Genomic DNA, 12,907 nt, shown 5'->3' with positions numbered 1-12,907 from the left:
AGCTGCTTCTGTGGCGGCAATGGCTTCCACACCTCAGTGAGCATCTGCAAGTGCTGCAATCACTCTCACACTGGAGAAAGTTAGATTCAGTCAACTGTGTCTTCTGAGTACTGCAAAACAAACTAATCTTTTTTTAATTGCTAAACACATTCACCTAACTGATATATGATTGAAAATAAAAAAGTGACATTATATCATTATACCGTACTCTGCTTGTCATAAGAGAAAAGTATTTAATGTTGCTTCTAATTTTTGTGTCATGTCCGTAAACTAAGAGTATAAACCACTTTTAGCTACTGTTGAGAACTGGTATTGCTTAATTATGATAAATGGCTGTGTTACTGTTAGGGGATTTTATGTATGATTGATTAATTGAACTGTATTTCATGACACTCTCAAGAAAGGTTTTAACAGAGGAAATATTCAGAAGCAACTAGTACAAATAAACATAAAGGGAGGCATTTTGACTGTAAGACAAGTATAGATGTAAATATACGATGAAATGTTTGCACAAAGCATTTTGAGCACTGTTAAGTTATTCTGCAGCTATGACTATGCTATGTGAAGTCATCTTCATTTTTCTGAGTGGCACAGTGCCATGTTGTATTCAAGACACCGAATAAATTTGTTGCTTGTAGTTTGATCTCACAGCAGATTATTTAATTTTAATTTTCAATTTGTTTCCCAAGGTAACTGACATCAATTAATATGGCAGAGATGGAGAATTCACATTAAACACTGCTGCTCCCCCGGGATGAGCACTCTCAAAGCATGTTTGGAGTGAAATTACAACCAGAAAATTTTCTCATGTTTATTTATTTATTTTTTTTTTGGTTATGGTCAGAAAATGCCTTTAAACATTAGGAAAAACGTGATGGCTGGCATTCCTCATTCCTGAAACATATCTGCAGATGTTTGACTTAACCTGTGATGTGTACTATCATCTTTCTCATACCTTTTTATGGTCCATTATACTGAAATTCCTCCTATAATCTCGACACTGGGGATTCATTATCTTCTCCTATCAGACCTTTAAAACCACTCTCTAATTACCATCTGAGTGAGACAGATTTTCATATAGCACTGTAGATTTTTTTCTGAATATTAGTTGCATAAAGTGCAAGATGTACTTAGGATACTAGATGTAAACTTCATGTTTTAATAAAGAAAGACCTAGACTATGCATAGAGTTTTTTTAGTATTTGAATCCTCTGAAGTGTCATGGAATTAGGTTTTCCACTTTGTTTATTTAAAGATGTGATTTAGGGGATTTTGTTGTTGCAGAGATCAGGAAGAGTTTTGAATTGATCACTACTTGAAAATTGCTATACTATTAAATTGATAATGGTTTTGAACTGAGATCTCTGTTATCAAAGACTTAAAATGTTTTAGCAGTTATTTTTTAAATTCAAGATTTCTCTAGAAATTTACAGCCCAAATCCAGCAACGCATGGAAGTAAGATCCATCAAAACCATAAGTTTTTTTAGCCTTTGACAATGATGCATGTATATATTTACGTTTATTTCAGTGCACAGATCAGTTCAACTACAGAAAAGATGGTTCTTTTTGCTTTTCTTTCGTAGTACAGTAATATGTGTATATAGTAATAGGGGTATATAGTGCCTTCTGAATAAAGGCACATATGTATATATAAAACAATGCTTACAGTATAAAGTATTATGGATAGTTATGTATTTGGAGTCTGGTTCTTGCTTTGAATTTTTCACTGCCTTTTTTGCTACATAGTAGTATTCAGCAATAAAAAATGAAGCATTACTGATGTCCATGCAGCAGAAACAAATGAGTTTCTAAGTAAAAACTGAAATCAGAAATATAGAATGTTATATAAACATCCTTCAGTCTCTTGTTCTTAGCATTGTGTTTATTGATTCTTAAAATAATACTTTAATTTTGATAGATGTCCCCTAGAAGCTGGCCTGACAACATTAGTATTACAGCATACTTTAAAGGAGCCTTTTCTGCCAAATATTTTTTTACAGCAGCAGATCCAATGAAAGTAGTTTCTGCCTGTTTCTCCTTTTATCCACGCCACTTGTACTGGGTCTGCAGCACTCCTCTGCTGTGCCATTCATTCCAGCTGTTTTGCTGATAACCTGTATCAGGGAATTAGTTATTTTTAACCCTGATACAGTTGCTGTGTGACCCTAAAAGCCCTTTGGGTGTCTCAAGGCAGAAACAAGCGGTTTGGTGCACATGCTTGCTAAAGCTATAGTGCCTTTGAAAGACATAATTATTGTCCTATATCTCCAGAGAGAAAAATGTAATACTTAGCTGCTTCCAGAGTCACCAAAAGCTCTTGAGGATTATCTTTATAAAGTAGTATCATATGAGGATGAAAGGATCTGATTCAATAAGATACAGTCAATAGAAAATGAATGAAAGAGCCTTTTTCAGATTCTCTAACTGAAATAAATCATAGAATTGTTTAGGTTGGAAAGACCTTTAAGATCATTGAGTCTAACCATTAACCCAGCACTTCTATCTTTACCATTAAACCATACCTCTTAGCACCACATCTACACATCTTTTAAATACCTCCAAGGATGATGATTCTGCCATTTCCCTGGGCAGCCTATTCCAATTCTGAATGTTCTTTCCATGAAGAAATGTTTCTTAATATCCAGTCTGAACCTCCCTTGGCAAAACTTGAGGCCTGTTCTTCTTGTTCTGTCACTTGGTAACCCTCACTTCACTATACTTCCTTTCAGGTCATTGTAGAGAGCAGTAAGGTCACCCTGAGTCTCCTTTTCTCCAGGCTAAACACCCCCAGCTTCTTCAAGCTGCCCCTCATACGACTTCTGCTCCAGACCCTTCACCATCTCCATTGCCCTTCTCTGGACACACTCCAGCACCTCAATGTCTTTCTTGAACTAAAGGGCCCAAAATTGGACACAGGACTTGAGCTGAGTGCAGGGGAACAATCACTGCCCTGGTCCTGCTGGCCACACTACTGCTGATACAGGCCAGGATCCATTGGCCTTCACGGCCACCTGGGCACACTGCTGGCTTATGTTCGGCTGCTGTCAACCAGCACCCCCAGGTCTTTTTCCACTGTGCAATTTTCCAGCTACTCTGCCCCCAGCCTGTAGCACTGCATGGGGTTGTTTTGACCCAAGGGCAGGACCCAGCACTTGGCCTTGCTGAACCTCATACCACTGCCCTCATCACATAGATCCATCCTGTCCAAATCCCCCTGCAGAGCCTTCCAGTCCTCCAGCAGATCAACACTCCTGCCCAACGTGATGCTGCCTACAAACTGACTGAGGGTGCACTCAATCCCCTCATCCAGGACATCGATAAAGACATTAAACAGGACTGTCCTCAATCCTGAGCCCTGGGGAACCCCACTACTGACCTGCCAACTGGATTTAACTCCATTCACCACCACTCTGGGCCCAGACATCTAACCAGTTTTTTGCCTGGGAAAGACTGTGCTTGTCCAAACCATGAGCAGCCAGTTTCTCCAGGAGAATGTTGTGGGAAATGGTGTCAAAGTCTTTATTTGAGTAGGGTAGACTTCATCCTTTCCCTCATCCATCAAGTGGGTCACCTTGTCATAGAATGAGATCAGGTTTTTCTGGCAGGTTTTGCCTTTCATAAACTCACGCTGGCCTGCTCCCCTGGTTGTCCTGCATGTTGCTGTGTGATGGCACTCAGGATGACCTTCTCCATGACCTTCCCTTACACAGAGGTCAGGCTGACAGGCTGCATCCTCCTTCTGACTGTTCTCGTGGATGGACATTACCTTAGCTAATGTCCCATCAACTGGGACCTCCCCAGTTAGCCTAGTAAAGTTAGCCTGGCTGCTGGTAAATGATAGAAAATGGCTTGGTGAGCTCTTCTGCCAGTTCTCTTAGTAATCTTGAGTATATCCTATCAGGCCCCATGGACTTGTGTGTGTCTAAGTCGTGTAGCAAGTCACTGATAATTTTCTCCTGGATTATGGGGGCATCATTCTGCTCTCTGTCTCTGTCTTCCACCACAGGGCCTTGGTACCCTGAGGACAACTGCTCTTGCTATTAAAGACTGAAGCAAAGAAAGCACTAAGTACCTCAGCCTTTTTCTCATCCTTTGTCACTATGTTTCCTCCTGCAGCCAATAAAGGATGGAGATTCTCCTTAGCCCTCCTTTTGTTGCTGATATATTTGTAAAAATATTTTTACTGTCTTTTACAGCAGTAGTCAGATTAAGTTCTAGCTGGGCTTTGGCCCTGTAACAGACAGGGAACCCTTATTAAAATGAAAAGTATAGCCTTTTTTTTAAATATGGTTTTCAAAAGTTATCACCTTAAAAAACATAAAAATCCTTTGATGTTTCCGAGCAACTTCAGTCATGTGGTCAAATTACCATGATGTTAGTTGTCAGCAGTCAGTTGTTTTTACACAAGATGCTAACCTTTGGCTTTGGATGGTTTACTGTTGAAGTACACATACTAACTTTAGTCATATGTGTCTCTATTACAAAAAGGATTACAAGCATCAAGTAAATGAGATTTAAGTATCCATAACAAATGAGTTTCATTGCAGTGTATCAGGTAGTTTTTAATAGCTGCTTATGAAGAATTAAAAAGGTTTTCTCATTAGAATTCTGCTCTTTCAGAAACCTCATCCATCTATGTGACCAAAAATATATCAGATAAAACAAGTCCTCTGCCATAATCACTCCAGTCCCCATTCATCCAAGAACTTAACTGTGCATGCAACTCTAGTTACCTGAAGCATTGAAGTCAGTAGGGGTTACGTGCTTGAAAGGGCACATGAGATTAAGTGCTTTCCTGAACAAGGTCCTCAAAAAGCCATTATTTTAATGTACTTATGATAAAACTGGCATGTCATGGGAATTTAGAAGAGAAAATAAATGTTTTTAATTTTTTCTTTTTTTTTTGTTTTGTAGGGGCACACATTTTTTCCTGTGATGATTTATAGCTACCAATAACCTTCCACAGTGGTTGCCTTATCAACTTACTGTTCTGGCATCTTCTGGTCTTGCTAGTAAACAAAAGAGAACTATTTAAGCGCAAAGCCAAGTACTCTTAATCTCAAGAGAGAGACTTCGTACAGTATGTTCTGTACAAAACTGAAAGACTTGAAGATCACAGGGGAATGTCCTTTCTCCTTACTGACTCAAGGTCACATTACTGAGGAACATGACAAGGACTGCACAGAAAACAGTTCTAGAGCAGCACTGCCCATCTGCAAAGAAGTCCATGAAAAAGATGGTCAAGCAAACCTTCCACAAAGGAAAACGAGCCGAAGTAGAGTGTACCTGCACACACTAACTGAAAGCATCTGCAAACTAATCTTTCCTGAGGTAAATAGATACTGCATAATAATAAAACTTTAATAGCATTTAATTATAAATGTTAAAAAAGCAGATAAAGCATGCCTGCCTTTATCTGTAAGCCTTTAGAAAGTTGTTTTCATTTCAAAGCTTGTGTTTTTATGTAGTTCTTCATAGTCTAAATCCTCATTTCATCTGCTTCCATTCCTTTTGGATATAATTTGCCACAATCTCTTTTGTGCACACAATTCCTTCCACTGTATTTCTCTATATTTTTGCCTTATATTTACAATCTTCCACTAATCTTTTTAATTGTTCCTTTTAAATCTGTCTATATCTGTAGCATTTTTTTTACATAGAGATACAATTATAGAAACTCTGTCTTGTTACCTAATTATGTAAATTATGGGGTCATGTCATCAATTCACCTAACTGAATCCATACTGCTAAGTGCATTAGTCATTATCACAAAAAAATTAAAATAGCTGTTTCCATCTGCTATGATGCTAACCTCCTGTCATACTATTTTTAAAAACAGTATCATTTATGTTTACCACAAAGATATTCTTATGTCTCTGCTCAACTTAAATGAAAACAGGTACAGTGCAGGCTTGCTTGAGTGGAGATGAATACTATGGTTTATCTCTGTAAAAAGAACATGAAAAATGCAGCTCCATAACATTTAACACTTGACCTTGCCTCAAATTCTGTGGAAGGTTGAAGGAACTGACTGATGTATATTGGGACTACAAATGGCAAATGGACAATTCTGTACACTCATTTAATTACAATTCCGTTATGGACATTCACTGTACCTTATTTAAAGTGCTGGAGTTTTCTTAAGTCTGTTTGCAGATCTGGTTATGCAGCTCTTAGTATCTATTACCCATTCACTAAACCTCTAGATAATCCATTTTTGATAAATCTGTTTTTACCTCTGGTGCATTTACACAGACGAAGTCCATCCCTTTCAACCTGTGAACTGATCTTTAAATTTATAAAGGAGAATACTTTTAATCCAAGAATGAATAAACTGGCAAAGCACTGTTTCAGTGGTGTCATGATAGCTGTTTTGCTTTTCTAGTATATAGTTAGTGGGATTTTTAACGAAGTAACTGATATTTTTTCTCTCTAAAGAGTGGTATAAATATATGCAGCTGCCTATTATATAATCATGATAGGCTAGTTCATCATCTGTGACAAAAGCTTGGCAAAGTTAAAGATATTATGATCAAGTCATATTCATTGGAACTTTGTCCAAGTATAGTAGTCTGTTCTCATGCCAATTTGGGGTCAAGACCTAAGCATCTTCCTAATCTCAGTTTTCCATAAATGGTTTTTGCTTGTTTTCTACATTTTGAATCCATGTGGGGTTTTTTGGGGGAATGTGTAATATTAGAAAGTTGTGTTAGTTATAGTTATTTCTTAGCAGCACTGTCTTTGTGGCCACCTGAGAACCTGGAGGTAAAGAACATCACTGTATTTAAATACACAACTACTGGTGCCCATGACCTTAGGGGCTTAATTATAGAGATACTAGAGCTGAAGACATCAACATAAAGGAAACCCCAAACACAGAAATTACATGCTGTCTCTAATAGCAATACCATCTTAAAAAAAGATGTTCATTTCAAGGACAGTGAAGTAATTCTTCTCTGTATAAAAATGTTATTCTTATGATTAAATTTTCAGCAATGACATTTCAATCAATATACATATTTCTTTCCCCAGTTTGAGAGGCTAAATCTTGCACTTCAAAGAACACTTGCAAAACACAGAATAAAAGACACCAGGTATGTATATGTGATGAGCTTGTTACTAACTTCACTGCAAAAACATTTTTCAAACAGTTCATAGGGACTGACGTGGTGACTGGGAATCAGGACTTCTGGAAACTGTTTTCAATTATCTTGTCAAATTGTTGTGTAACATTTCATGTAATGTAAGTTAGTAATGATTTATTTTATTTTAAAATATTCACAAATATTTATATCACTCACAAAGTTGACTTAATGGGCAAGTTTAGTCATTTGTACAGGGAAACGGGCAAGGACTTTGTTTAAAATGAGCAAGTGTTTTGGAGGAATTCAGAGACTGCTTGGGCATAGATGGAAAGATAGATATGGTTGTGTATGGGTCTAGCTCAGTGTTTCTAAGATCCCAAGGAAAGAGTTTTAAATACTAACAATTAGTATTATACAAAAGAATTTGGCTTCTGATACAGTGAACAATCATATGCTCCAGATACTGACATATGTTTTCCTAAGCTCACTTGGCTTCTGGTTTCTGTTTCTGAGGAACTCAGTTTGATTTTAAGCACTCCTTAGTACTATTAATCATTTGAGCCTTGTAGGGAGTGAGAATTTATTAGCATCTCACGATACACTGAATATTCAATTTATTGAATGCATGTGAAAAAATAAGCCCCTCAAGTTAAATCTCTTTTCCAAGTGAAGAAAAAAATTGAAGTTGGAAACTACACTGTTGCTCACCATGATAAGAATAGATAATTTCAGTGTATCTTTTTTTTAAATTATACTTGATATTTTTAAAGCACTTTACATACATTGGCTGAACCAAAGACAGCTGGTCAGATGTGCATTGGAATTGCTGACTGGCTTATTGCTATGAATGTTTGCCCTATCTCTAATTATATGTTTCTTCCTGGAGTATTGGTTTAAAACAAAAAATTACTGTGATATTCTTAATGAAGTAATAATGCAAATGTAAAATAAATCTAAATGTCTGTATTGCTTTTGCGTATCTATTGTATTTCAAGTGAAGAAATTCTGAAAGCTTGTATCGGGAATTTATTGTTATATGGAGGTTAATCTATGCTACATGTCCTTCTCATAATTTTGAGTCAGACATTCAACAAAGAGGTTGATGTTTATTGTCCTCAGAGAACTCAGAGGTCTGCAGTTTTGTGTCAAAAATCTGGATTACTATGAGTGAAAAAATAATTTTGAAATTCACAGTTGCTATTGGCATTTCCTCTCAAAGCAGAAATACCTTCTCACCTTTTTTTAATTTAATGCAATGTAATTCCAAAAAATACTTTAATATAAATTCCAATTGTATTACACAACACATTATGAAATATAGTTATAGCTTCAAGAAAAAAACACAAACCAAATAAAAAAACAGGACTGTTGCAATGACAGGCAAGAGAATGTGGCCTCAATCCATAATTTGAGCTCAGACCACCAAAACTTTAACTCACCAGAAATGCAAAGGATAATGTAAGATCCTATCAGGACCCCATTTTTAATTAATTAAAAACTTCCTATTTGATCAGCAAAACTTGGTCTGTACACATTAAACACAAGGTAGGTAACTTCTGTAGTTACTATTTTTACTATGCTTATCTTACATTTTTAGGGATTTTATTTGTATTTTTATGATCTTTACAGAATAACTGGGGATAGTGAAGATTTTGAAAAAATTATCAGTGATCATGCTAATGCAGCAGGTAATGTAAACTTGTTTAATAGTAGAGAAATAGATTATATATGCCCTATATATAAAAGAATATATTCTATATAAATTAGTCTTGTTACTAAGAAATAATTTCTTCCATGTAAGGGTTGTGGTGATGCTGCCAAAACAGAGGCAGCATCTGTGATCTCTGTGATGTCTGTGAAACTCTGATCTCTACAACTAATATCAAAATCTGGGCTAAAAAGACAAGTTTCTTGAGTCTGAGCTGTCATAGAATCATCCACCCCTAAGATCCAACATCCGGAAGGAATTATACATTAGTAATAAGTTACAGTTTTATACTAATGAAAAACTGTTTGATCCTTTTCATCTTCTGAAGGACTGTAGTGTGTCAAAAGAGAACTGCTGTAATTTTAAATACGTAACTCTGGCTACATCTGTAATAGTAAATTAACATTTCCAGGAACTGAAATATGGTCTTCCATACACAGTTGGTCTGTGACAGACAACACTTTTCCAGATGATTCCCACTAACATCTGGGGAATTGGAACATACCCAACAGTCACTTTGCATCCAGTTATCCTGTTAAAACCAATTTACTAGCAAAGATGTGAGCCATTCTGTGCCAATTGGCCTTAGCGCTCTGGAATATTCCTAGAGTCATTTAATGTATCGGGCATAGTACTTATATCTGCATATCCTATTTTATTCTTGTGTTAATTTTTAAAATTCTTATTTTACTACTTTATATGAATCTAAGGGAGTTGAGTTAAATCTTGTGCCAAAGTGTGTATTCATTTTGTTTACATCTCTTCAAAGAACATCTGATCCTGGATGTTTTTAAGCTACAACCAATTGCCTCCCTGTTTCCAGGACTCCTAAATAAGAATGCCCTCAGGTGTCAATGATGGATCAGGGAAGGATATTGCTAATTTGTTTTGGCCTAGGATAAAAAAATGTGGAGGTTAGCCTTTGATTCAGAATGATGAATGCATTTCTGACTAAAATGTGGTTCCATGCAGGTGTTCCCGTGGAGTCTCTACGGGAATCTCTCGGTGAAGAGCTATTTAAAATATGCTATGAAGAGGATGAACACATATTAGGGGTTATTGGAGGGACCCTTAAGGATTTTTTGAACAGTTTCACTACCCTGCTGAAGCAGAGTGGCCACAGCCAAGAAGCAGGAAAAAAGGACAGACTTGAAGATGCCTCCATATTATGCCTGGAGAAAGATCAGGACTTCTTAAATGTGTATTATTTCTTTCCTAAGAAAATCACAAGTCTTATTCTGTCTGGTATCATTAAAGCAGCAGCTCATATTTTGTATGAAACTGAGGTGGAAGTGACGCTCATGCCTCCTTGTTTCCATAATGACTGCACTGAATTTGCTAATCAGCCTTATTTGCTGTACTCTATACAAGTCAAAAGTACAAAGCCTTCCTTATCTCCCTGTAAACCACAGTCTTCACTTGTGATTCCTGCCTCTGTGTTCTGTAAGACCTTCCCATTTCATTTTATGTTTGACAAGGATATGTCAGTTCTTCAAATTGGAAATGGGATAAGAAGACTTTTGACCAGGAGAGAATTTCAAGCTAAGCCCAATTTTGAAGAATATTTTGAAATTCTTACCCCCAAAGTAAGCTGCACTTTTAGTGGAATAATGACAATGCTAAATATGCAGTTTACTGTACGAGTTAGAAGATGGGACAATACTGATATGAAACCATCTATGGTAAGAGCTCTTTACTGCTACTACTTCTGTGAGGAATTTGTTTTCTTCAGATGGAGTTAAAATATCCAAAAAACATGGTGCATTTTGCATTACCTCCAAATATCTAATATAACTGCATAATAATAATTTATTTAGGGTACTCGAATGTTATTCAGATTCTGAAGCCAATTTCGGTCAAAACTCTGCTTTAGGACTTTTACCAAGTAAAATCTGAATGCTAACTTGATATTTTTGAAATAACTTGAAATATTGAGATAAAGCCAGTGACATGCCATGCTTCTGAGGATAAGGACATCTCCAATACAAAGAGAGTGTCAGGGAAACCTTTAACAAAGTGCCCCTGAATCATTTGAAAACAACAGCTCTAAGGTTTGGGGAAAAGAAGTAGATGTTTCCTTTGATCATTCAGCCTTTGGTATCTTTGGCATTTTGATATCTTTTATATTCTGATGTTTTCATCAGATGCAACCACCAAAGGTTCCCCTTAGTTTTAGCTGATGGGATTACTTACTGTCTTTGCTGAAGTTGGGTCTGTGACAAGTGACCTGGGACAGTAAAAAACATTGAGTATTCAATGACTCTTTTTATTCATTCCTGGTCCCAGCTGAATTCCAGTATATTTACACCTGAGGCAGTCCAGGATGAATTACCAGTTCAGACTCAACATTCCATGAATTTAAGGGAAGAATAGAAAAAAGTTTCACTCATTTATTAATGTAGCTACTTTTAAAAAATGTAGCTACTTCATCTCAGATCCATTTCTGCACTAGAAAATTTCAAGGGGTAGTAGACTTAGCTTGGCTTTTGCATGTAATTGCATATGCAAATGACCATTAGCAAAGAATTAGAATTAGAATATGTTATTAGAATAGTGGTCATTCAAAGCAGTGTTAAGCTAAGCTCTGCAGCACCTTGCATATTACACAACTGATTACAGAAAGAACATAAAACCACTTCATAAAAAATATATTTCTTTTTTAAATCATTAAAATGGGACATTTCTTCCATTTCTGACTTTAATTTTAAATTGTACTGAGTACTGAATATCCTATGATAAAACTGAAGCAGATTTTCTCCCTTTATCTTACAGAGGAAAGTGCACGAACTAGAGTTATTAGTAGAAATTCATAGGCCACTCTAATCAGTAACATTTTATGGAAAGATGAAAATGCACAAAATTTCATTATTTTCATTTTTCTTTTTCTCCTAAGCTAAAACTGATACTGATACTCAAACATAATTAGGTGTTTATCCTTAAGTTGGGGTCTAACTTTTTTACCAGAAGACTCAATAAAAGTGAACTTATTTGATGGCTCTATGATTCAGCACCCCATGTTGTCTCTTAAGGAACTGCATGCAAATGTGAGGACTATGGACCAGTCTTGATTTTCTTAGATTTCAGCAAAATGTATTTCCTCTAAAACTTCTTGTTTCTAGACCATTGCCACGCATGTTTTGCATGAATTCTTGTTTCTTTTAACTGTTATTAATTAACTGTTATTAAATTAACTGTTTCAGGTAATGGATCTTAAAGGCCAAATGATCTATATTTTTGAATCCAGTGCCATTCTATTCTTGGGATCTCCTTGTGTGGATAGACTTGAAGATTTTACAGGACGTGGATTGTACCTCTCAGATATTCCCATTCACAATGCATTGAGAGATGTTGTTCTGATAGGAGAGCAGGCTAGAGCCCAGGATGGACTGAAGAAGAGGTTAGGAAAGCTAAAAGCAACTCTTGAGCAGGCCCATCAAGCACTTGAAGAAGAGAAGAAGAAGACTGTAGATCTTCTGTTTTCAATTTTTCCTGGAGAGGTTGCTCAGCAGCTGTGGCAGGGACAAGTTGTACAAGCCAAGAAATTTAATAATGTCACAATGCTTTTTTCTGATATAGTTGGATTCACTGCCATCTGTTCCCAATGCTCACCTATGCAGGTTATCACCATGCTTAATGAGCTTTATACTCGCTTTGATTACCAATGTGGAGAGCTAGATGTCTACAAGGTACACAATTCATTGCTTTTCTGTGGGATTCTGGGGCAGGAAAGGAAATTAAGACTAAGTAGGACAGAGGATAATAGGGGTCCAATAATCATTTTGCCATAAACCATTTTTAAATGACAGATAAATCACAAAAAAACCCAACAAAAAATCAATATAAACAGCTGTTCATGCAGCCAAGAGAGAAACCCATCAAAACTTTAATTTTAAAATTTAATTTCAATGACAGTGCTGTGAATCTGGAATAAATAGGTGTTTAATATAGCTATGGGTGCCTGACAGTAGATGAACAAGGAAAAATAATTTAGAATTATGCCCAGCAATAAATATAAGTTGTGCAGTTTTTCCTGTTGCATGATACTGAAGGATTTGTCCAGGATAAGTTTGCATGAAAAATAAAACTTGGTCAATGTGTAGCTACAATTCTTAA

General features: G+C 36.3%; 1 protein-coding gene across 1 annotated transcript in view; it reads left to right on the top strand.

Moving 5' to 3' along the window:
* The window catches only part of GUCY1A1 (guanylate cyclase 1 soluble subunit alpha 1), a 34,875-nt gene that overhangs the window by 16,217 nt on the left and 5,751 nt on the right, over positions 1-12,907 (top strand). The window contains exons 2-6 of the mRNA XM_027635992.1: positions 4,916-5,332; positions 7,034-7,095; positions 8,716-8,774; positions 9,767-10,476; positions 11,995-12,480. Coding sequence (XP_027491793.1) covers positions 5,084-5,332; positions 7,034-7,095; positions 8,716-8,774; positions 9,767-10,476; positions 11,995-12,480 — 1,566 coding nt within the window. The 5' untranslated portion in view covers positions 4,916-5,083. The remainder of the gene's footprint in view (positions 1-4,915; positions 5,333-7,033; positions 7,096-8,715; positions 8,775-9,766; positions 10,477-11,994; positions 12,481-12,907) is intronic.

The sequence above is a fragment of the Corapipo altera genome, unplaced genomic scaffold (assembly GCF_003945725.1).
Source record: "Corapipo altera isolate COAL_440 unplaced genomic scaffold, ASM394572v1 22b, whole genome shotgun sequence".
Lineage (NCBI taxonomy): Eukaryota > Metazoa > Chordata > Aves > Passeriformes > Pipridae > Corapipo > Corapipo altera.
This window is presented reverse-complemented; position numbering and strand designations above follow the sequence as displayed.